Source organism: Oncorhynchus mykiss, unplaced genomic scaffold (assembly GCF_013265735.2).
Source record: "Oncorhynchus mykiss isolate Arlee unplaced genomic scaffold, USDA_OmykA_1.1 un_scaffold_251, whole genome shotgun sequence".
In the NCBI taxonomy this organism is placed as follows: Eukaryota; Metazoa; Chordata; class Actinopteri; order Salmoniformes; family Salmonidae; genus Oncorhynchus; species Oncorhynchus mykiss.
Window position 1 is genome coordinate 219,895 of NW_023493710.1, and position 26,617 is coordinate 246,511.

Sequence of the window (26,617 nt, forward strand, 5' to 3'; positions counted from 1 at the left end):
TCGAACCGGATGAACGTCATCACAACTCGACTAACGTTCATTGTTTTCGAGTAAAAAAGCTTTCGACCTCCGAAACCGCAGCAAGAAAAAAAACAAGTTTTAAACTATTTTTTTTGTGTAACTAACGAAATACTTTATTAAACTAATCACCGATAAAGAAATGAATAGTCGCCTACAGGAGATACGGGAAAAGCAGAAGCTGCGACGCCAGCTTCTAGCTCAACAGGTAGCTAGCTGTAGCTAAGCTAGTTAAACTAGCTGGGGAGCTAACATGCGTTGTCTTCTTGTTTTTGATTTTATTGATTTATTCCACCTTTATTTAACCAGGTCGGCCAGTTGAGAACACCTTTATTTAACCAGGTCGGCCAGTTGAGAACACCTTTATTTAACCAGGTCGGCCAGTTGAGAACAAGTTCTCATTTACAACTGAAACCCCGACCCAAGATAAAGCAAAGCAGTTCGACACATACTACAACACAGAGTTACACATAAACATACAGTCAATAATACAGTAGAAAAACAAGTCTATATACAATGTGAGTAGAATGAGGTGAGATAAGGGGAGGTTACATGCTGGCCACTAAAGCCTTTAGCCTGAGGGAAGAGACATCTATGTATCTAGCTACATAACTACCATACCTTGTGAGTTGACTAACATTTGTAGCTAATGTAAACAGTTAACGTTATGCTACGGTGTTTTTAACTGAATAGGATTAGGTCAACAGGTAACGTTAGCTATTAGCATGACTTAACATGTCATTTACCTAGCACATCGTCTAAAGTGAGCCTCTAGTTAGCTATTAACTTGTTAGTTAACAATCGTAGTTACTGTACATATTATTGTTATTTAGCTATTTTGTGGCAGTGAAGTGATGCCAATTGACCTTGATTGAGTTGAGTGGAAAAAGCTAAACGTATATTAGTTAACCAACGCATGATAGTTGACCAAGTATCTTTTATCAACTCATAATAGTTACGTTAGCTAGCTATTGTTCGTCCTAGACATTAGTTGCTGTTATGACGTCAGAGCATTTTGTGCGTATGATCGTAGCTAAGAGACGGATGGTTTCTAGATGAACCATTATCTCTGTGCATTAGAGGCTTCTAGATGAACCATTATCTCTGTGCATTAGAGGCGTCTCTAACGTATGATCGTAGCTAAGAGACGGATGGCTTCTAGATGAACCATTATCTCTGTGCATTAGAGGCGTCTCTAACATATGATCGTAGCTAAGAGACGGATGGCTTCTAGATGAACCATTATCTCTGTGCATTAGAGGCGTCTCTAACATATGATCGTAGCTAAGAGACGGATGGCTTCTAGATGAACCATTATCTCTGTGCATTAGAGGCGTCTCTAACATATGATCGTAGCTAAGAGACGGATGGCTTCTAGATGAACCATTATCTCTGTGCATTAGAGGCGTCTCTAACATATGATTGTAGCTAAGAGACGGATGGCTTCTAGATGAACCATTATCTCTGTGCATTAGAGGCGTCTCTAACATATGATTGTAGCTAAGAGACGGATCGCTTCTAGATGAACCATTATCTCTGTGCATTAGAGGCGTCTCTAACATATGATTGTAGCTAAGAGACGGATGGCTTCTAGATGAACCATTATCTCTGTGCATTAGAGGCGTCTCTAACATATGATTGTAGCTAAGAGACGAATCGCTTCTAGATGAACCATTATCTCTGTGCATTAGGCGTCTCTAACGCCCAGAAAGATTCAAAATCCCATTATTAACCAGCTCTGCAACCGTTCATACCAAATATGGAGTGTCGCTGAACAACTGTCTTCATTTACTCCCGTTATGCCGGTGTGTATGTACACTAAACAAAAATAGAAATGCAACATGTAAAGTTTCATAACCTGAAATGATCTATAAGCACATACAGCATATTTCGCTCAACTTTTGTGCTCTAATTTGTCAACATCCCTGTTAGTGAGTGTTTCTCCTTTACCAAGAGAATCCATCCATCTGAAAGGTGTGGCATATCAAGAACCTGATTAAACAGCATGATCGTTACACAGGTGCACCTTGTGCTGGGGACAATAAAAAGCCACAAAATGCACAGATGTCTCAAGTTGAGGGAGTGTGCAATTGGTATTCTGACTGCAGGAATGTTCACCAGAGCTGTAGCCAGAGAATTTAATGTTAATTTCTCTACAATAAGCCGCCTCCAATGTCGTTTTAAAGAATTTGGCAATACGTCCAACCGGCATCACAACCGCAGATCACGTGTAACCATGCCAACCCAGGACCTCCACGTCCGGCTTCTTCACCTGCAGGATCATCTGAGACCTGAGCCACCTGGACAGCTGATGAAACTGAGGAGTATTTCTGGCTGTGATAAAGCCCTTTTGTGGGAAAAAAAAACATTCTGATTGGCTGGACCTGGCTCCCCAGTGGGTGGGCCTATGCCCTCCCAGGCCCACCCATGGCTGTGCCCCTGCCCAGTCATGTGACATCCATAGATTAGGGCCTAAGGAATTTATTTCAATTGATTGATATCCTTATATGAACTAACTCAGTAAAAATCATTGAAGTTGTTGCGTATATGCTTTGCGCGCCGCCCTACGGGACTCCCAATCACGGCCAGATGTGATGCCGCCCTACGGGACTCCCAATCACGGCCAGATGTGATGCCGCCTTACGGGACTCCCAATCACGGCCAGATGTGATGCAGCCTGGATTCAAACCAGGTACTGCAGTGATGCCTCTTGCACTGAGATGCAGTGTCTTAGACCACTGCACCATTCGGGAGCCCAGATTACACTGTTTCCATGAGGTGCCAAACAGGATTATTTTTTAGATTGCTCCCAAATGGCGCAGTGGTCTAAGGCACTGCATCTCAGTGCAGGTTGGAAGTTTACTACAGCTCAATACATTCTAGTTGGCACCTCATGTTTACCTCATTACTGCCTTGCAGGTTGGGAGTTTACTACAACTCAATACATTCTAGTTGGCACCTCATGTTTACCTCATTACTGCCATGCAGGTTGGGAGTTTACTCCAGCTCATTTATTTAGCCCTGTTTTGGAGGTACATACCGGCTATAACTGGAGTAAATAAAGGTCAGAGCAAATCTCCATATTTTGGTGAATCAACTCATTTATTTTGGTGAATCAACTCATGTATTTTGACATAACGCTTCCAGAGCTGGTGAATGGGAGTATTAGTCTGAGGGTTTTATTTTTACATTCCGCACAGATACTGGTTCAGCTTGTAGCTAATCTTCGTATCTAACTAACTTGTCTGGTCCTCTCCTAGTTGGGAGCAAAGAGTGACAGCTTTTAGCTAACATTACTAGTTAACTAACTTGTCTGGTCCTCTCCTAGTTGGGAGCAAAGAGTGATAGCTTTTAGCTAACATTACTAGTTAACTAACTTGTCTGGTCCTCTCCTAGTTGGGAGCAAAGAGGGATAGCTTTTAGCTAACATTACTAGTTAACTAACTTGTCTGGTCCTCTCCTAGTTGGGAGCAAAGAGTGATAGCTTTTAGCTAACATTACTAGTTAACTAACTTGTCGGGTCCTCTCCTAGTTGGGAGCAAAGAGTGATAACTTTTAGCTAACATTACTAGTTAACTAACTTGTCTGGTCCTCTCCAAGTTGGGAGCAAAGAGTGATAGCTTTTAGCTAACATTACTAGTTAACTAACTTGTCTGGTCCTCTCCTAGTTGGGAGCAAAGAGTGATAGCTTTTAGCTAACATTACTAGTTAACTAACTTGTCTGGTCCTCTCCTAGTTGGGAGCAAAGAGTGATAGCTTTTAGCTAACATTACTAGTTAACCAACTTGTCTGGTCCTCTCCTAGTTGGGAGCAAAGAGTGATAGCTTTTAGCTAACATTACTAGTTAACTAACTTGTCTGGTCCTCTCCTAGTTGGGAGCAAAGAGGGATAGCTTTTAGCTAACATTACTAGTTAACTAACTTGTCTGGTCCTCTCCTAGTTGGGAGCAAAGAGTGATAGCTTTTAGCTAACATTACTAGTTAACTAACTTGTCTGGTCCTCTCTTAGTTGGGAGCAAAGAGTGATAGCTTTTAGCTAACATTACTAGTTAACTAACTTGTCTGGTCCTCTCCTAGTTGGGAGCAAAGAGGGATAGCTTTTAGCTAACATTACTAGTTAACTAACTTGTCTGGTCCTCTCCTAGTTGGGAGCAAAGAGTGATAGCTTTTAGCTAACTTTACTAGTTAACTAACTTGTCTGGTCCTCTCTTAGTTGGGAGCAAAGAGTGATAGCTTTTAGCTAACATTACTAGTTAACTAACTTGTCTGGTCCTCTCCTAGTTGGGAGCAAAGAGGGATAGCTTTTAGCTAACATTACTAGTTAACTAACTTGTCTGGTCCTCTCCTAGTTGGGAGCAAAGAGTGATAGCTTTTAGCTAACTTTACTAGTTAACTAACTTGTCTGGTCCTCTCTTAGTTGGGAGCAAAGAGTGATAGCTTTTAGCTAACATTACTAGTTAACTAACTTGTCTGGTCCTCTCTTAGTTGGGAGCAAAGAGTGATAGCTTTTAGCTAACATTACTAGTTAACTAACTTGTCTGGTCCTCTCCTAGTTGGGAGCAAAGAGTGATAGCTTTTAGCTAACATTACTAGTTAACCAACTTGTCTGGTCCTCTCCTAGTTGGGAGCAAAGAGTGATAGCTTTTAGCTAACATTACTAGTTAACTAACTTGTCTGGTCCTCTCCTAGTTGGGAGCAAAGAGGGATAGCTTTTAGCTAACATTACTAGTTAACTAACTTGTCTGGTCCTCTCCTAGTTGGGAGCAAAGAGTGATAGCTTTTAGCTAACATTACTAGTTAACTAACTTGTCTGGTCCTCTCTTAGTTGGGAGCAAAGAGTGATAGCTTTTAGCTAACATTACTAGTTAACTAACTTGTCTGGTCCTCTCCTAGTTGGGAGCAAAGAGGGATAGCTTTTAGCTAACATTACTAGTTAACTAACTTGTCTGGTCCTCTCCTAGTTGGGAGCAAAGAGTGATAGCTTTTAGCTAACTTTACTAGTTAACTAACTTGTCTGGTCCTCTCTTAGTTGGGAGCAAAGAGTGATAGCTTTTAGCTAACATTACTAGTTAACTAACTTGTCTGGTCCTCTCCTAGTTGGGAGCAAAGAGGGATAGCTTTTAGCTAACATTACTAGTTAACTAACTTGTCTGGTCCTCTCCTAGTTGGGAGCAAAGAGTGATAGCTTTTAGCTAACTTTACTAGTTAACTAACTTGTCTGGTCCTCTCTTAGTTGGGAGCAAAGAGTGATAGCTTTTAGCTAACATTACTAGTTAACTAACTTGTCTGGTCCTCTCTTAGTTGGGAGCAAAGAGTGATAGCTTTTAGCTAACATTACTAGTTAACTAACTTGTTCGTTCCTGTCCTAGCTAACTAACTTGTCTGGTCCTCTCCTAGTTGGGAGCAAAGATTGATAGTTAACTAGTAATGTTAGCTAAAAGCTAACTTGTTCGTTCCTGTCCTAGCTAACGTTACTAGTTAACTAACTTGTTCGTTCCTGTCCCAGCTAACATTACTAGTTAACTAACTTGTTCGTTCCTGTCCTAGCTAACATTACTGGTTAACTAACTTGTTCGTTCCTGTCCTAGCTAACATTACTAGTTAACTAACTTGTTAGTTTCTGTCCTAGCTAACATTACTAGTTAACTAACTTGTTCGTTCCTGTCCTAGCTAACATTACTAGTTAACTAACTTGTTCGTTCCTGTCCTAGCTAACATTACTAGTTAACTAACTTGTCCGTTCCTGTCCTAGCTAACATTACTAGTTAACTAACTTGTCTGTTCCTGTCCTAGCTAACATTACTAGTTAACTAACTTGTCCGTTCCTCCCCTAACTAACTGGTCCGTTCCTCCCCTAGTTGGGAGCAGAGAGTGGGGACAGTATAGGCGCCGTTCCTCCCCTAACTAACTGGTCCGTTCCTCCCCTAGTTGGGAGCAGAGAGTGGGGACAGTATAGGCGCCGTTCCTCCCCTAACTAACTGGTCCGTTCCTCCCCTAGTTGGGAGCAGAGAGTGGGGACAGTATAGGCGCCGTTCCTCCCCTAACTAACTGGTCCGTTCCTCCCCTAGTTGGGAGCAGAGAGTGGGGACAGTATAGGCGCCGTTCCTCCCCTAACTAACTGGTCCGTTCCTCCCCTAGTTGGGAGCAGAGAGTGGGGACAGTATAGGCGCCGTTCCTCCCCTAACTAACTGGTCCGTTCCTCCCCTAGTTGGGAGCAGAGAGTGGGGACAGTATAGGCGCCGTTCCTCCCCTAACTAACTGGTCCGTTCCTCCCCTAGTTGGGAGCAGAGAGTGCTGACAGTATAGGCGCCGTTCTGAACAGCAAAGACGAACTGAAGGAGATTGAGGAGACCAGAGAGACATACAGGTACACACACACACACACACACAAACACACACACAGACTGCTGTTACAGGTATACACACACACAGACTACTGTCACAGGTATACACACACACAGACTACTGTCACAGGTATACACACACACTTCCAGCAATCATTGAGTGTTTCTCAATTCCTTGGGGACCCCAGGGGTGCGCACATTTTTGTTCCAGCCCAGCCCAATCACTTGGTTTAACTATTCCATAAATTGTGTACGTGTAGGGCATCGTTCGATGCTGCCGGGCCGAGCTCCAAGAGGAAGCCTCAGGTGGAGGGAGAGGACACAGAGGAGGACGTTGAGGAGCAGAAGGTAGGAACACACACACATCACTGAGAGGAACGTCTCTGTGAGAAAGACTGGATCACTGAGAGGAACGTCTCTGTGATAGACTGGATCACTGAGAGGAACGTCTCTGTGATAGACTTTGTCACTGAGAGGAACGTCTCTGTGATAGACTGGGTCACGGAGAGGAACGTTTCTGTTTCATTGTATGTGTTTGTTGTGTGCGTGTGCGTGTGCGCGTGTGTGTGTGTGTGTGTGTGTGTAGGAGGAGTTGGAGATGCAGCCGCCAGATGAGAGCAACCCTTATGAAGAGGTCTACAAGGACTCTACCACCTTCCTGAAGGTAACACACACACACCACATTTACACAAATACACACACACACACACACACCACATTTACACACATACACACACACCACATTTACACACACACACACACACCTCACACACACACACACACACACACACGCACACACACCTCTCACTACACACCACATACATGTCAACACTGTTGTTATAGGTTAACTGTCTGTCTGTCTGTATCAGGGTACCCAGAGTCTGAACTCCCATAATGATTACTGTCAACACTGTTGTTATAGGTTAACTGTCTGTCTGTCTGTCTGTATCAGGGTACCCAGAGTCTGAACTCCCATAATGATTACTGTCAACACTGTTGTTATAGGTTAACTGTCTGTCTGTCTGTATCAGGGTACCCAGAGTCTGAACTCCCATAATGACTACTGTCAACACTGTTGTTATAGGTTAACTGTCTGTCTGTCTGTATCAGGGTACCCAGAGTCTGAACCCCCATAATGATTACTGTCAACACTTTGTCGACACCGGACACCGACCACAGAACTTCATCAGAGACGTCGGTCAGTGTTTCTGTGTGTAATCTGTGTCTGTATGTAATCTGTGTGTGTAATCTGTGTCTGTGTGTCTAATCTGTGTGTAATCTGTGTGTGCGTGTAATCTGTGTTTGTGTGTAATCTGTGTGTGTGTGTTGTCTGTGTGTGTGCCACCACCTGTGTGTGTGTGTGTAATCTGTGTGTGTGTGTGTGTAATCTGTGTCTGTGTGTGTAATCTGTGTTTGTAATCTATGTGTTTCAGGTCTGGCAGACCGGTTTGAAGAGTATCCTAAACTCAGAGAGCTAATCAGACTGAAGGATGAACTGATCTCAACCACCAACACCCCCCCCATGTAGGTCCCAGTCATTTACCCCCCCCATGTAGGTCCCAGCCATTTAACCCCCCCCCCCCCCCCCCCATGTAGGTCCCAGTCATTTAACCCCCCCATGTAGGTCCCAGTCATTTACCCCCCCCCCCCCATGTAGGTCCCTGTCATTTAACCCCCTCCCATGTAGGTCCCAGTCATTTACCCCCCCCCCCCCCCATGTAGGTCCCAGTCATTTACCCCCCCCCCCCCATGTAGATCCCAGTCATTTAACCCCCCCCCCCCCCCCATGTAGGTCCCAGTCATTTAACCCCCCCCATGTAGGTCCCAGTCATTAACCCCCCCCCCCATGTAGGGCCCAGTCTTTTAACCCCCCCCCATGTAGGTCCCAGTAATTTATCTCCCACCCCATGTAGGTCCCAGTCATTTAACCCCCCCCCCCCCCCCCCCCCATGTAGGTCCCAGTCATTTAACCCCCCCATATAGGTCCCAGTCATTTATCTCCCCCCCATGTAGGTCCCAGTCATTTAACCCCCCCCCCTCCCATGTAGGTCCCAGTCATTTACCCCCCCATGTAGGTCCCAGTCATTTGACACCCCCCCCCCCATGTAGGTCCCAGTCATTTACCCCCCCATGTAGGTCCCAGTCATTTGACACCCCCCCTCCAATGTAGGTCCCAGTCATTTACCCCCCCCCCCCCCCCTCCCATGTAGGTCCCAGTCATTTAACCCCCCCATGTAGGTCCCAGTTATTAAAAATGACTCTGGATAGGAGAGTGTTAAATGACTCTGGATAGGAGAATCTGTTAAATGACTCCCTGATAGGAGAGTCTGTTAAATGACTCTGGATAGGAGAGTATGTTAAATGACTCTGGATAGGAGAGTCTGTTAAATGACTCCCTGATAGGAGAGTCTGTTAAATGACTCCCTGATAGGAGAGTCTGTTAAATGACTCCCTGATAGGAGAGTCTGTTAAATGACTCCCTGATAGTAGCGTCTGTTAAATGACTCCCTGATAGGAGAGTCTGTTAAATGACTCCCTACTGTAGTGGCTCTGGATAAGAGAGTCTGTTAAATGACTCCCTGATAGGAGAGTCTGTTAAATGACTCCCTGATAGTAGCGTCTGTTAAATGACTCCCTGATAGGAGAGTCTGTTAAATGACTCCCTACTGTAGTGGCTCTGGATAAGAGAGTCTGTTAAATGACTCCCTGATAGGAGAGTCTGTTAAATGACTCCCTACTGTAGTGGCTCTGGATAAGAGAGTCTGTTAAATGACTCCCTGGTAGGAGAGTCTGTTAAATGACTCCCTACTGTAGTGGCTCTGGATAAGAGAGTCTGTTAAATGACTCCCTACTGTAGTGACTCTGGATAGGAGCCGTCTGCTAAATGACTTGCGTGTTAATGTAGGTATCTGCAGGCCGACCCAGAGCACTTTGACCTGCGTGATCTGAAGACTAAGTTTGATGTGATCCTGCTGGAGCCCCCGCTAGAGGAGTACTACAGAGAGTCAGGAATACCCCACACAGAACGCTACTGGAACTGGGACGATGTGAGTTACTGGGGGGGGCACTGGACCTGGGACGATGTGAGTTACTGGGGGGGTACTGGACCTGGGACGATGTGAGTTACTGGGGGGGGGTTACTGGACCTGGGACGATGTGAGTTACTGGGGGGGGGGGGGGGGGGGAACTGGACCTGGGACGATGTGAGTTAATGGGGGGGGGGGGGGGGGGTACTGGACCTGGGACGATGTGAGTTACTGAGGGGGGGGTACTGGAACTGGGATGATGTGAGTTACTGAGGGGGGGGGTACTACTGGACCTGGGACGATGTGAGTTGCTGGGGGGGGTACTGGACCTGGGACGATGTGAGTTACTGGGGGGGGGGGGGGGGGGGGGGGGGGGGGGGACTGGACCTGGGACGATGTGAGTTAATGGGGGGGGGGGGGGGGGGGGGGACTGGACCTGGGACGATGTGAGTTAATGGGGGGGGGGGGGGGGGGGGGTACTGGACCTGGGACGATGTGAGTTACTGAGGGGGGGGTACTGGAACTGGGATGATGTGAGTTACTGAGGGGGGGGGTACTACTGGACCTGGGACGATGTGAGTTGCTGGGGGGGGTACTGGACCTGGGACGATGTGAGTTACTGGGGGGGGGGGGGTACTACAGAGAGTCAGGAATACCCCACACAGAACGCTACTGGAACTGGGACGATGTGAGTTACTGGGGGGGGGGGGTACTACAGAGAGTCAGGAATACCCCACACAGAACGCTACTGGAACTGGGACGATGTGAGTTACTGGGGGGGTACTGGACCTGGGACGATGTGAGTTACTGGGGGGGGTACTGGACCTGGGACGATGTGAGTTACTGAGGGGGGGGTACTACTGGACCTGGGACGATGTGAGTTACTGAGGGGGGGGTACTACTGGACCTGGGACGATGTGAGTTACTGGGGGGGGTACTGGACCTGGGACGATGTGAGTTACTGGGGGGGGGGGGGGGGTACTACAGAGAGTCAGGAATACCCCACACAGAACGCTACTGGAACTGGGACGATGTGAGTTACTGGGGGGGTACTGGACCTGGGCGATGTGAGTTACTGGGGGGGGGGGGGGTACTGGACCTGGGACGATGTGAGTTACTGGGGGGGGGGGGGGGGGGGGTACTGGACCCGGGACGATGTGAGTTACTGGGGGGGGGGGGGGGGTACTACAGAGAGTCAGGAATACCCCACACAGAACGCTACTGGAACTGGGACGATGTGAGTTACTGGGGGGGTACTGGACCTGGGCGATGTGAGTTACTGGGGGGGAGGGTACTGGACCTGGGACGATGTCAGTTACTGGGGGGGGGGGTACTACAGAGAGTCAGGAATACCCCACACAGAACGCTACTGGAACTGGGACGATGTGAGTTACTGGGGGGGGGGGGGGGGTACTATGGGAGGATGTGAGTTACTGGGGGGGGTACTACTGGACCTGGGACGATGTGAGTTACTGGGGGGGGGGGTACTGGACCTGGGACGATGTGAGTTACTGGGGGGGGGGGTACTGGACCTGGGAGGATGTGAGTTACTGGGGGGGGGGGGTACTATGGGAGGATGTGAGTTACTGGGGGGGGTACTACTGGACCTGGGACGATGTGAGTTACTGGGGGGGGGGGGGGGGGGTACTGGACCTGGGAGGATGTGAGTTACTGGGGGGGGGGGGTACTATGTAATGAAGGTGAATTTATAATAATGAAGATATTTAATAGAAGCATTGTTTAATAAATTAAGCTTTCTGTTGATTTCTCTCATCTCTCCCCCCTCTTCTCTCCTCCCTTCTCTCCTCCCCCTTCTCTCCCCCTTCTCTCTCTTCTCTCCTCCTCCCCCATCTTCTCTCCCCCCTCTTCTCTCCTCCCTTCTCCTTCTCTCCTCCCCCTTCTCTCCCCCTTCTCTCTCTTCTCTCCTCCTCCCCCCTCTTCTCTCCTCCCTTCTCTCCTCCCCCCTCTTCTTTCCTCCCTTCTCTCCTCCCCCTTCTCTCCCCCTTCTCTCTCTTCTCTTCTCCTCCCCCCTCTTCTCTCCCCCTTCTCTCCCCCTCCCCCCTCTTCTCTCCCCCTTCTCTCCTCCCTTCTCCTTCTCTCCTCCATTCTCCTTCTCTCCTCCCCCTCCTCTCTCTCCCCTCCCCCTCCTCTCTCTCCCTCTTCTTCTCTCCCTCTAGATTATGAAGCTGGAGATAGAGGAGATATCAGCCCTGCGTTCCTTTGTCTTTCTCTGGTGTGGATCAGGAGAGGGACTGGACCTGGGGAGAATGGTATTATACACAGAGAGAAGGACCTGGGGAGAATGGTATTATACACAGAGAGGGACTGGACCTGGGGAGAATGGTATTATACACAGAGAGAGGGACTGGACCTGGGGAGAATGGTATTATACACAGAGAGGGACCTGGGGAGAATGGTATTATACACAGAGAGGGACTGGACCTGGGGAGAATGGTATTATACACAGAGAGAGGGACTGGACCTGGGGAGAATGGTATTATACACAGAGAGGGACCTGGGGAGAATGGTATTATACACAGAGAGAGGGACCTGGGGAGAATGGTATTATACACAGAGAGAGGGACTGGACCTGGGGAGAATGGTATTATACACAGAGAGAGGGACCTGGGGAGAATGGTATTATACACAGAGAGAGGGACTGGACCTGGGGAGAATGGTATTATACACAGAGAGGGACCTGGGGAGAATGGTATTATACACAGAGAGAGGGACTGGACCTGGGGAGAATGGTATTATACACAGAGAGAGGGACCTGGGGAGAATGGTATTATACACAGAGAGAGGGACTGGACCTGTGGAGAATGGTATTATACACAGAGAGAGGGACTGGACCTGGGGAGAATGGTATTATACACAGAGAGAGGGACCTGGGGAGAATGGTATTATACACAGAGAGAGGGACTGGACCTGTGGAGAATGGTATTATACACAGAGAGAGGGACTGGACCTGGGGAGAATGGTATTATACACAGAGAGAGGGACCTGGGGAGAATGGTATTATACACAGAGAGAGGGACCTGGGGAGAATGGTATTATACACAGAGAGAGAGGGACCTGGGGAGAATGGTATTATACACAGAGAGAGGGACTGGACCTGGGGAGAATGGTATTATACACAGAGAGAGGGACTGGACCTGGGGAGAATGGTATTATACACAGAGGGCCTGGACCTGGGGAGAATGGTATTATACACAGAGAGGGACTGGACCTGGGGAGAATGTTATTATATACAGAGAGAGGGACCTGGGGAGAATGGTATTATACACAGAGAGGGGGACCTGGGGAGAATGGTATTATACACAGAGAGGGACTGGACCTGGGGAGAATGGTATTATACACAGAGAGGGACTGGACCTGGGGAGAATGGTATTATACACAGAGAGAGGGACCTGGGGAGAATGGTATTATACACAGAGAGAGGGACCTGGGGAGAATGGTATTATACACAGAGAGGGCCTGGACCTGGGGAGAATGGTATTATACACAGAGAGGGACTGGACCTGGGGAGAATGTTATTATATACAGAGAGAGGGACCTGGGGAGAATGGTATTATACACAGAGAGGGGGACCTGGGGAGAATGGTATTATACACAGAGAGGGACTGGACCTGGGGAGAATGGTATTATACACAGAGAGGGACTGGACCTGGGGAGAATGGTATTATACACATAGAGAGAGGGACCTGGGGAGAATGGTATTATACACAGAGAGAGGGACCTGGGGAGAATGGTATTATACACAGAGAGAGGGACCTGGGGAGAATGGTATTATACACAGAGAGAGGGACCTGGGGAGAATGGTATTATACACAGAGAGAGGGACCTGGGGAGAATGGTATTATACACAGAGAGGGACTGGACCTGGGGAGAATGGTATTATACACAGAGAGGGACTGGACCTGGTGAGAATGGTATTATACACAGAGAGAGGGACCTGGGGAGAATGGTATTATACACAGAGAGGGACTGGACCTGGGGAGAATGGTATTATACACAGAGAGAGGGACTGGACCTGGTGAGAATGGTATTATACACAGAGAGAGGGACCTGGGGAGAATGGTATTATACACAGAGAGGGACTGGACCTGGGGAGAATGGTATTATACACAGAGAGAGGGACCTGGGGAGAATGGTATTATACACAGAGAGAGGGACCTGGGGAGAATGGTATTATACACAGAGAGAGGGACTGGACCTGGGGAGAATGGTATTATACACAGAGAGAGGGACTGGACCTGGGGAGAATGGTATTATACACAGAGAGAGGGACCTGGGGAGAATTGTATTATACACAGAGAGAGGGACCTGGGGAGAATGGTATTATACACAGAGAGAGGGACCTGTGGAGAATGGTATTATACACAGAGAGAGGGACTGGACCTGTGGAGAATTGTATTATACACAGAGAGAGGGACTGGACCTGGGGAGAATGGTATTATACACAGAGAGAGGGACCTGGGGAGAATGGTTTTATACACAGAGAGAGGGACCTGGGGAGAATGGTATTATACACAGAGAGAGGGACTGGACCTGGGGAGAATGGTATTATACACAGAGAGAGGGACCTGGGGAGAATGGTATTATACACAGAGAGAGGGACTGGACCTGGGGAGAATGGTATTATACACAGAGAGAGGGACTGGACCTGTGGAGAATGGTATTATACACAGAGAGGGGGACCTGGGGAGAATGGTATTATACACAGAGAGGGGGACCTGGGGAGAATGGTATTATACACAGAGAGAGGGACTGGACCTGTGGAGAATGGTATTATACACAGAGAGGGACCTGGGGAGAATGGTATTATACACAGAGAGAGGGACCTGGGGAGAATGGTATTATACACAGAGAGAGGGACCTGGGGAGAATGGTATTATACACAGAGAGAGGGACCTGGGGAGAATGGTATTATACACAGAGAGAGGGACTGGACCTGTGGAGAATGGTATTATACACAGAGAGAGGGACTGGACCTGGGGAGAATGGTATTATACACAGAGAGAGGGACCTGGGGAGAATGGTATTATACACAGAGAGAGGGACCTGGGGAGAATGGTATTATACACAGAGAGAGAGGGACCTGGGGAGAATGGTATTATACACAGAGAGAGGGACTGGACCTGGGGAGAATGGTATTATACACAGAGAGAGGGACTGGACCTGGGGAGAATGGTATTATACACAGAGGGCCTGGACCTGGGGAGAATGGTATTATACACAGAGAGGGACTGGACCTGGGGAGAATGTTATTATATACAGAGAGAGGGACCTGGGGAGAATGGTATTATACACAGAGAGGGGGACCTGGGGAGAATGGTATTATACACAGAGAGGGACTGGACCTGGGGAGAATGGTATTATACACAGAGAGGGACTGGACCTGGGGAGAATGGTATTATACACAGAGAGAGGGACCTGGGGAGAATGGTATTATACACAGAGAGAGGGACCTGGGGAGAATGGTATTATACACAGAGAGGGCCTGGACCTGGGGAGAATGGTATTATACACAGAGAGGGACTGGACCTGGGGAGAATGTTATTATATACAGAGAGAGGGACCTGGGGAGAATGGTATTATACACAGAGAGGGGGACCTGGGGAGAATGGTATTATACACAGAGAGGGACTGGACCTGGGGAGAATGGTATTATACACAGAGAGGGACTGGACCTGGGGAGAATGGTATTATACACATAGAGAGAGGGACCTGGGGAGAATGGTATTATACACAGAGAGAGGGACCTGGGGAGAATGGTATTATACACAGAGAGAGGGACCTGGGGAGAATGGTATTATACACAGAGAGAGGGACCTGGGGAGAATGGTATTATACACAGAGAGAGGGACCTGGGGAGAATGGTATTATACACAGAGAGGGACTGGACCTGGGGAGAATGGTATTATACACAGAGAGGGACTGGACCTGGTGAGAATGGTATTATACACAGAGAGAGGGACCTGGGGAGAATGGTATTATACACAGAGAGGGACTGGACCTGGGGAGAATGGTATTATACACAGAGAGAGGGACTGGACCTGGTGAGAATGGTATTATACACAGAGAGAGGGACCTGGGGAGAATGGTATTATACACAGAGAGGGACTGGACCTGGGGAGAATGGTATTATACACAGAGAGAGGGACCTGGGGAGAATGGTATTATACACAGAGAGAGGGACCTGGGGAGAATGGTATTATACACAGAGAGAGGGACTGGACCTGGGGAGAATGGTATTATACACAGAGAGAGGGACTGGACCTGGGGAGAATGGTATTATACACAGAGAGAGGGACCTGGGGAGAATTGTATTATACACAGAGAGAGGGACCTGGGGAGAATGGTATTATACACAGAGAGAGGGACCTGTGGAGAATGGTATTATACACAGAGAGAGGGACTGGACCTGTGGAGAATTGTATTATACACAGAGAGAGGGACTGGACCTGGGGAGAATGGTATTATACACAGAGAGAGGGACCTGGGGAGAATGGTTTTATACACAGAGAGAGGGACCTGGGGAGAATGGTATTATACACAGAGAGAGGGACTGGACCTGGGGAGAATGGTATTATACACAGAGAGAGGGACCTGGGGAGAATGGTATTATACACAGAGAGAGGGACTGGACCTGGGGAGAATGGTATTATACACAGAGAGAGGGACTGGACCTGTGGAGAATGGTATTATACACAGAGAGGGGGACCTGGGGAGAATGGTATTATACACAGAGAGAGGGACTGGACCTGGGGAGAATGGTATTATACACAGAGAGAGGGACCTGGGGAGAATGGTATTATACACAGAGAGAGGGACTGGACCTGGGGAGAATGGTATTATACACAGAGAGGGACCTGGGGAGAATGGTATTATACACAGAGAGAGGGACTGGACCTGGGGAGAATGGTATTATACACAGAGAGGGGGACCTGGGGAGAATGGTATTATACACAGAGAGGGGGACCTGGGGAGAATGGTATTATACACAGAGAGGGGGACCTGGGGAGAATGGTATTATACACAGAGAGGGGGACCTGGGGAGAATGGTATTATACACAGAGAGGGGGACCTGGGGAGAATGGTATTATACACAGAGAGAGGGACTGGACCTGGGGAGAATGGTATTATACACAGAGAGAGGGACTGGACCTGGGGAGAATGGTATTATACACAGAGGGCCTGGACCTGGGGAGAATGGTATTATACACAGAGAGGGACTGGACCTGGGGAGAATGTTATTATATACAGAGAGAGGGACCTGGGGAGAATGGTATTATACACAGAGAGGGGGACCTGGGGAGAATGGTATTATACACAGAGAGGGACTGGACCTGGGGAGAATGGTATTATACACAGAGAGGGACTGGACCTGGGGAGAATGGTATTATACACAGAGAGAGGGACCTGGGGAGAATGGTATTATACACAGAGAGAGGGACCTGGGGAGAATGGTATTATACACAGAGAGGGCCTGGACCTGGGGAGAATGGTATTATACACAGAGAGGGACTGGACCTGGGGAGAATGTTATTATATACAGAGAGAGGGACCTGGGGAGAATGGTATTATACACAGAGAGGGGGACCTGGGGAGAATGGTATTATACACAGAGAGGGACTGGACCTGGGGAGAATGGTATTATACACAGAGAGGGACTGGACCTGGGGAGAATGGTATTATACACATAGAGAGAGGGACCTGGGGAGAATGGTATTATACACAGAGAGAGGGACCTGGGGAGAATGGTATTATACACAGAGAGAGGGACCTGGGGAGAATGGTATTATACACAGAGAGAGGGACCTGGGGAGAATGGTATTATACACAGAGAGAGGGACCTGGGGAGAATGGTATTATACACAGAGAGGGACTGGACCTGGGGAGAATGGTATTATACACAGAGAGGGACTGGACCTGGTGAGAATGGTATTATACACAGAGAGAGGGACCTGGGGAGAATGGTATTATACACAGAGAGGGACTGGACCTGGGGAGAATGGTATTATACACAGAGAGAGGGACTGGACCTGGTGAGAATGGTATTATACACAGAGAGAGGGACCTGGGGAGAATGGTATTATACACAGAGAGGGACTGGACCTGGGGAGAATGGTATTATACACAGAGAGAGGGACCTGGGGAGAATGGTATTATACACAGAGAGAGGGACCTGGGGAGAATGGTATTATACACAGAGAGAGGGACTGGACCTGGGGAGAATGGTATTATACACAGAGAGAGGGACTGGACCTGGGGAGAATGGTATTATACACAGAGAGAGGGACCTGGGGAGAATTGTATTATACACAGAGAGAGGGACCTGGGGAGAATGGTATTATACACAGAGAGAGGGACCTGTGGAGAATGGTATTATACACAGAGAGAGGGACTGGACCTGTGGAGAATTGTATTATACACAGAGAGAGGGACTGGACCTGGGGAGAATGGTATTATACACAGAGAGAGGGACCTGGGGAGAATGGTTTTATACACAGAGAGAGGGACCTGGGGAGAATGGTATTATACACAGAGAGAGGGACTGGACCTGGGGAGAATGGTATTATACACAGAGAGAGGGACCTGGGGAGAATGGTATTATACACAGAGAGAGGGACTGGACCTGGGGAGAATGGTATTATACACAGAGAGAGGGACTGGACCTGTGGAGAATGGTATTATACACAGAGAGGGGGACCTGGGGAGAATGGTATTATACACAGAGAGGGGGACCTGGGGAGAATGGTATTATACACAGAGAGAGGGACTGGACCTGTGGAGAATGGTATTATACACAGAGAGGGACCTGGGGAGAATGGTATTATACACAGAGAGAGGGACCTGGGGAGAATGGTATTATACACAGAGAGAGGGACCTGGGGAGAATGGTATTATACACAGAGAGAGGGACCTGGGGAGAATGGTATTATACACAGAGAGAGGGACTGGACCTGTGGAGAATGGTATTATACACAGAGAGAGGGACTGGACCTGGGGAGAATGGTATTATACACAGAGAGAGGGACCTGGGGAGAATGGTATTATACACAGAGAGAGGGACCTGGGGAGAATGGTATTATACACAGAGAGAGAGGGACCTGGGGAGAATGGTATTATACACAGAGAGAGGGACTGGACCTGGGGAGAATGGTATTATACACAGAGAGAGGGACTGGACCTGGGGAGAATGGTATTATACACAGAGGGCCTGGACCTGGGGAGAATGGTATTATACACAGAGAGGGACTGGACCTGGGGAGAATGTTATTATATACAGAGAGAGGGACCTGGGGAGAATGGTATTATACACAGAGAGGGGGACCTGGGGAGAATGGTATTATACACAGAGAGGGACTGGACCTGGGGAGAATGGTATTATACACAGAGAGGGACTGGACCTGGGGAGAATGGTATTATACACAGAGAGAGGGACCTGGGGAGAATGGTATTATACACAGAGAGAGGGACCTGGGGAGAATGGTATTATACACAGAGAGGGCCTGGACCTGGGGAGAATGGTATTATACACAGAGAGGGACTGGACCTGGGGAGAATGTTATTATATACAGAGAGAGGGACCTGGGGAGAATGGTATTATACACAGAGAGGGGGACCTGGGGAGAATGGTATTATACACAGAGAGGGACTGGACCTGGGGAGAATGGTATTATACACAGAGAGGGACTGGACCTGGGGAGAATGGTATTATACACATAGAGAGAGGGACCTGGGGAGAATGGTATTATACACAGAGAGAGGGACCTGGGGAGAATGGTATTATACACAGAGAGAGGGACCTGGGGAGAATGGTATTATACACAGAGAGAGGGACCTGGGGAGAATGGTATTATACACAGAGAGAGGGACCTGGGGAGAATGGTATTATACACAGAGAGGGACTGGACCTGGGGAGAATGGTATTAAACACAGAGAGGGACTGGACCTGGTGAGAATGGTATTATACACAGAGAGAGGGACCTGGGGAGAATGGTATTATACACAGAGAGGGACTGGACCTGGGGAGAATGGTATTATACACAGAGAGAGGGACTGGACCTGGTGAGAATGGTATTATACACAGAGAGAGGGACCTGGGGAGAATGGTATTATACACAGAGAGGGACTGGACCTGGGGAGAATGGTATTATACACAGAGAGAGGGACCTGGGGAGAATGGTATTATACACAGAGAGAGGGACCTGGGGAGAATGGTATTATACACAGAGAGAGGGACTGGACCTGGGGAGAATGGTATTATACACAGAGAGAGGGACTGGACCTGGGGAGAATGGTATTATACACAGAGAGAGGGACCTGGGGAGAATTGTATTATACACAGAGAGAGGGACCTGGGGAGAATGGTATTATACACAGAGAGAGGGACCTGTGGAGAATGGTATTATACACAGAGAGAGGGACTGGACCTGTGGAGAATTGTATTATACACAGAGAGAGGGACTGGACCTGGGGAGAATGGTATTATACACAGAGAGAGGGACCTGGGGAGAATGGTTTTATACACAGAGAGAGGGACCTGGGGAGAATGGTATTATACACAGAGAGAGGGACTGGACCTGGGGAGAATGGTATTATACACAGAGAGAGGGACCTGGGGAGAATGGTATTATACACAGAGAGAGGGACTGGACCTGGGGAGAATGGTATTATACACAGAGAGAGGGACTGGACCTGTGGAGAATGGTATTATACACAGAGAGGGGGACCTGGGGAGAATGGTATTATACACAGAGAGGGGGACCTGGGGAGAATGGTATTATACACAGAGAGAGGGACTGGACCTGTGGAGAATGGTATTATACACAGAGAGGGACCTGGGGAGAATGGTATTATACACAGAGAGAGGGACCTGGGGAGAATGGTATTATACACAGAGAGAGGGACTGGACCTGGGGAGAATGGTATTATACACAGAGAGGGGGACCTGGGGAGAATGGTATTATACACAGAGAGGGGGACCTGGGGAGAATGGTATTATACACAGAGAGGGGGACCTGGGGAGAATGGTATTATACACAGAGAGGGGGACCTGGGGAGAATGGTATTATACACAGAGAGGGGGACCTGGGGAGAATGGTATTATACACAGAGAGAGGGACTGGACCTGGGGAGAATGGTATTATACACAGAGAGAGGGACTGGACCTGGGGAGAATGGTATTATACACAGAGAGAGGGACCTGGGGAGAATGGTATTATACACAGAGAGAGGGACTGGACCTGGGGAGAATGGTATTATACACAGAGAGAGGGACTGGACCTGTGGAGAATGGTATTATACACAGAGAGGGGGACCTGGGGAGAATGGTATTATACACAGAGAGGGGGACCTGGGGAGAATGGTATTATACACAGAGAGGGGGACCTGGGGAGAATGGTATTATACACAGAGAGAGGGACCTGGGGAGAATGGTATTATACACAGAGAGGGGGACCTGGGGAGAATGGTATTATACACAGAGAGAGGGACCTGGGGAGAATGGTATTATACACAGAGAGAGGGACCTGGGGAGAATGGTATTATACACCGAGAGAAGGACCTGGGGAGAATGGAATCATTTAAAAACATGCCTCCATGCCTCCTCTCTTCCCTCTCTCTTCTCTCTCCCTCCCTCCTATCCCCCTCTCCCCCTCCTCTCCCTCCTCCCCCCTCTCCCTCCTCCACAGTGTCTGAGAAAGTGGGGTTTCAGGCGTTGTGAGGATATCTGTTGGATCAAAACCAACAAGAACAACCCTGGAAAGACCAAAACCCTCGACCCTAAAGCTGTGTTTCAGAGAACCAAGGTAACACACACCATGACACACACACACACCATGACACACACACACACACCATGACACACACACCATGACACACACACACACACACCATGACACACACACACCATGACACACACACACCATGACACACACACACCATGACACACACACACACACACACCATGACACACACACCATGACACACACACACACACACCATGACACACACACACCATGACACACACACACACCATGACACACACACCATGACACACACCAGCGACACCAACACACAAACAGTCTCATGCACAATTTACAAAAATGTACCATGATTTCTCCCCTTCTTACTTCCCCCCTTCCCCCTCCCTCCCCCTCTCCACTCTCCTCCCTCCCTCTCTCCCCCCCCCCCTAGGAACACTGTCTAATGGGTATTAAGGGAACAGTCCGGAGGTCGACAGATGGGGATTTCATCCACGCCAACGTGGATATCGACCTGATTATTACCGAGGAGCCTGAGATCGGGAACGTGGAGAAGCCAGTGGAGATATTTCATATTATAGAACACTTCTGTCTGGGGAGACGAAGACTACACCTGTTTGGACGAGACTCTACCATCAGACCAGGTGGGTCAACAGACCAGGTGGGTCCTCAGACCAGGTGGGGCATCAGACCAGGTGGGGCATCAGACCAGGTGGGTCAACAGACCAGGTGGGGCATCAGACCAGGTGGGTCCTCAGACCAGGTGGGTCAACAGACCAGGTGGGTCATCAGACCAGGTGGGTCATCAGACCAGGTGGGTCCTCAGACCAGGTGGGTCATTAGACCAGGTGGGTCATCAGACCAGGTAGGTCATCAGACCAGGTGACATCATTCATTCCTATGTGAAGACTCAATAGCACACTGAAGCCAGATAAGATGGCGTCTCATGGAGACACGAGCAGTTCCACCCACTCCAGGAAGTGACGCTGCGGACTAGCTCAGTGCTGCCCCCTCTCGTTGACTAGCTCAGTGCTGCCCCCTCTCGTTGACTAGCTCAGTGCTGCCCCCTCTCGTTGACTAGCTCAGTGCTGCCCCCTCTCGTTGACTAGCTCAGTGCTGCCCCCTCTCGTTGACTAGCTCAGTGCTGCCCCCTCTCGTTGACTAGCTCAGTGCTGCCACCTCTCGTTGACTAGCTCAGTGCTGCCCCCTCTCGTTGACTAGCTCAGTGCTGCCCCCTCTCGTTGACTAGCTCAGTGCTGCCCCCTCTCGTTGACTAACTCAGTGCTGCCCCCTCTCGTTGACTAACTCTAGTTGAAGGCTGACCGGGGTACTGCAGGCTAGCCCAGTGCTGCCCCCTCTCGTTGATTAACTCTAGTTGAAAGCTGACCGGGGTACTGCAGGCTAGCTCAGTGCTGCCCCCTCTCGTTGACTAGCTCAGTGCTGCCCCCTCTCGTTGACTAACTCTAGTTGAAAGCTGACCGGGGTACTGCAGGCTAGCTCAGTGCTGCCCCCTCTCGTTGACTAGCTCAGTGCTGCCCCCTCTCGTTGACTAGCTCAGTGCTGCCCACTCTCGTTGACTGGCTCAGTGCTGCCCCCTCTCGTTGACTAGCTCAGTGCTGCCCCCTCTCATTGACTAACTCTAGTTGAAGGCTGCCTGGGGTACTGCAGGCTAGCTCAGTGCTGCCCCCTCTCGTTGACTAGCTCAGTGATGCCCCCTTTCGTTGACTAGCTCAGTGCTGCCCCCTCTCGTTGACTAGCTCAGTGCTGCCCCCTCTCGTTGACTAGCTCAGTGCTGCCCCCTCTCGTTGACTAACTCTAGTTGAAGGCTGACTGGGGTACTGCAGGCTAGCTCAGTGCTGCCCCCTCTCGTTGACTAACTCTAGTTGAAAGCTGACTGGGGTACTGCAGGCTAGCTCAGTGCTGCCCCCTCTCGTTGACTAGCTCAGTGCTGCCCACTCTCGTTGACTAGCTCAGTGCTGCCCCCTCTCGTTGACTAGCTCAGTGCTGCCCCCTCTCGTTGACTATCTCTAGTTGAAGGCTGACTGGGGTACTGCAGACTAGCTCATTGCTGCCCCCTCTCGTTGACTAGCTCAGTGCTGCCCCCCTCTCGTTGACTAGCTCAGTGCTGCCCCCCTCTCGTTGACTAGCTCAGTGCTGCCCCCTCTCGTTGACTAGCTCAGTGCTGCCCCCTCTCGTTGACTAACTCTAGTTGAAGGCTGACCGGGGTACTGCAGGCTAGCTCAGTGCTGCCCCCTCTCGTTGATTAACTCTAGTTGAAGGCTGACTGGGGTACTGCAGGCTAGCTCAGTGCTGCCCCCTCTCGTTGACTAACTCAGTGCTGCCCCCTCTCTTTGACTAGCTCAGTGCTGCCCCCTCTCGTTGATTAACTCTAGTTGAAGGCTGACTGGGGTACTGCAGGCTAGCTCAGTGCTGCCCCCTCTCGTTGACTAACTCAGTGCTGCCCCCTCTCGTTGACTAGCTCAGTGCTGCCCCCTCTCGTTGATTAACTCTAGTTGAAGGCTGACTGGGGTACTGCAGGCTAGCTCAGTGCTGCCCCCTCTCGTTGACTAGCTCAGTGCTGCCCCCTCTCGTTGACTATCTCTAGTTGAAGGCTGACTGGGGTACTGCAGACTAGCTCATTGCTGCCCCCTCTCGTTGACTAGCTCAGTGCTGCCCCCCTCTCGTTGACTAGCTCAGTGCTGCCCCCCTCTCGTTGACTAGCTCAGTGCTGCCCCCTCTCGTTGACTAGCTCAGTGCTGCCCCCTCTCTTCAACTCTAGTTGAAGGCTGACCAGGGTACTGCAGGCTAGCTCAGTGCTGCCCCCTCTCGTTGATTAACTCTAGTTGAAGGCTGACTGGGGTACTGCAGGCTAGCTCAGTGCTGCCCCCTCTCGTTGACTAACTCAGTGCTGCCCCCTCTCGTTGACTAGCTCAGTGCTGCCCCCTCTCGTTGATTAACTCTAGTTGAAGGCTGACCGGGGTACTGCAGGCTAGCTCAGTGCTGCCCCCTCTCGTTGACTAGCTCAGTGCTGCCCCCTCTCGTTGACTAGCTCAGTGCTGCCCCCTCTCGTTGACTAACTCTTGTTGAAGGCTGACCGGGGTACTGCAGGCTAGCTCAGTGCTGCCCCCTCTCGTTGATTAACTCTAGTTGAAGGCTGACCGGGGTACTGCAGGCTAGCTCAGTGCTGCCCCCTCTCGTTGATTAACTCTAGTTGAAGGCTGACCGGGGTACTGCAGCATGTCATTACAACTCCTTCTGTGTGCATTTTAAAAAGTAATCGGTGCAAAGACATACACGTGGTGTTGTTAGAAGTCATGATTGTCTTCAAATCTTTATTTTATTTAGTTCACCATGAAGATTGACATTTTTTTCATTCACTTATAATTGGGGGATCCTGTTTTCTTGCTAACAATGCCTGCAGTACCACGGTCGGCTTTGAACTAGCGTGTCTTCAACGGGAGAGTCGTTCTCTCCTGGATCACACACACGCGGAATCGAGAGGAAATCAGGAATCCTCTGAATCGAGAGGGAATCAGGAATACTCTGAATCGAGAGAAAATCAGGAATCCTCTGAATCGGCAGGAAATCAGGAATCCTCTGAATTGAGAGGGAATCAGGAATCCTCTGAATCGGCAGGAAATCAGGAATCCTCTGAATTGAGAGGGAATCAGGAATCCTCTGAATCGAGAGGAAATCAGGAATCCTCTGAATCGGCAGGAAATCAGGAATCCTCTGAATTGAGAGGGAATCGGCAGGAAATCAGGAATCCTCTGAATTGAGAGGGAATCGGCAGGAAATCAGGAATCCTCTGAATCGGCAGGAAATCAGGAATCCTCTGAATTGAGAGGGAATCGGCAGGAAATCAGGAATCCTCCATGATTTCAGAGGAGAAAAAAATTAACCCTGATTCAGATAGAGGACTGGAGGATGATTGTAGCCTTCTAGATTTGTTCAGGTTGTGGTCCATTTATTTAGGTTAAATGTATCTCTCTCTCTCTCTCTCTCTCTCTCTCCCCTCTTTCGCCCCCCCCCCCCTCTCTCTCCCTCCTCTCTCCCCCTCTCTCCCCCTCTCTCTCCTCTCTCCCCCTCTCTCCCCCTCTCTCTCCTCTCTCCCCCTCTCTCTCCCTCCTCTCCTCTCTCCCCTATCTCCTCCCCTCTCTATCTATCTTCTCCTCTCTCTCTCTCTCTTCAGGGTGGTTGACAGTAGGTCCTACTCTGACCAACAGTAACTTCAACTCAGAGTCTTACTCCTCCCACTTCTCAATCACACAGTCTCACCTCTCAGGTAGGTCCTTAATCACACACACACACACACACACACACACACACACACACACACACACATACACACACACACCTCAATCTGTCTTGTCTGTTCTCTCTCTCCTCTCCTCCATCTCTTCTCATCTCTTCCTCCTCTCTCTCCTCCATCTAATCTCTCCTCCATCTCTTATCTCTCTCTCCTCTCCCTCTCCTTCATCTCTCTTCTCCCTCTCCTTCATCTCTCTCCTCTCCTCCATCTCTTCTCTCTCTCCCTCTCCTCCATCTCTTCTCTCTCCTCCATCTTCTCTCTCTCCTCCATCTCCTCTCTCGCCTCCATCTCATCTCTCTTCTCCCTCTCCTCCATCTCTCTCTCCTCTCTTCCATCTCATCTCTCTCTCCTCTCTCTCTCCTCCATCTCATCTCTCTTCTCCCTCCTCCATCTCTCTCTCCTCTCTCTCTCCTCCATCTCTTCTTCTCTGGTCTAATCCCTCTGTTCTCTCCTCTCTCTCCTCCATCTCTTCTTCTCTGGTCTAATCCCTCTGTTCTCTCCTCTCTCTCCTCCATCTCTTCTTCTCTGGTCTAATCCCTCTGTTCTCTCCTCTCTCTCCTCCATCTCTTCTTCTCTGGTCTAATCCCTCTGTTCTCTCCTCTTGATGTGTCCTCCAGGCTGTACGGAGGAGATAGAACGTCTGCGACCCAAGTCACCTCCCTCCAAGCTGAAGTCAGACCGTGGAGGGGGGTCATCCCGTGGAGGGCGGGGGGGTCCTAATGCCGGCCGGGGGGGGGACAGGGGCCGGGAGAGGAACAGGTCCTTTAGAGGGGACAGGGGAGGGTTCAGAGGGCGGGGGGGTCCACACCGCGGGTTCCCACCTCGCTAGGACGGGCAGACAGATTATACTGAGAGGTGGTCGGACACTCATATTCTGTACCCTCTTCCAGAAGTGTCCACTCCTTCTCTCCTCGTGATTGGTTGGTGCACCTGTCCGGTCCTTTTAAATCCACGAGGGGATTTACACACCTCTCCAGTCTCTCTCACACACACACACACACCACCAACCTCTCTCACACACACCTATCTAGATGGTTGTAAAATAGTCTTCTGATCCTTAGATTAATAATAGACATGTTTTTATGAATGTTGTTTTTTTTTACCTTCTAATAAAACATCAGAACCACTGATATGTCTGGAGTGG

General features: G+C 49.3%; 1 protein-coding gene across 1 annotated transcript; it reads left to right on the top strand.

Annotated features, from left to right (window-relative positions):
- LOC110519301 (N6-adenosine-methyltransferase non-catalytic subunit) lies at positions 1-26,599 on the top strand. Its single transcript, XM_036973469.1, has 12 exons — positions 1-226; positions 6,296-6,384; positions 6,622-6,709; positions 6,948-7,025; positions 7,472-7,559; positions 7,795-7,885; positions 9,267-9,408; positions 11,565-11,657; positions 21,090-21,206; positions 21,595-21,805; positions 25,354-25,446; positions 26,091-26,599. The coding sequence occupies exons 1-12, from the start codon at positions 161-163 to the stop codon at positions 26,300-26,302; spliced, it is 1,368 nt and encodes a 455-aa protein (XP_036829364.1). The 5' UTR covers positions 1-160; the 3' UTR covers positions 26,303-26,599.
- Positions 26,600-26,617: the final 18 nt, after the last annotated feature.

Coding starts and splice junctions, on each gene's coding strand:
- LOC110519301 (XM_036973469.1), top strand. CDS start 161: ATGAATAGTCGCCTACAGGAGATACGGGAAAAGCAGAAGCTGCGACGC. Junction 227..6,295: donor GCCAGCTTCTAGCTCAACAG/GTAGCTAGCTGT, acceptor TTCCTCCCCTAG/TTGGGAGCAGAGAGTGCTGA. Junction 21,207..21,594: donor CTGTGTTTCAGAGAACCAAG/GTAACACACACC, acceptor CCCCCCCCCTAG/GAACACTGTCTAATGGGTAT.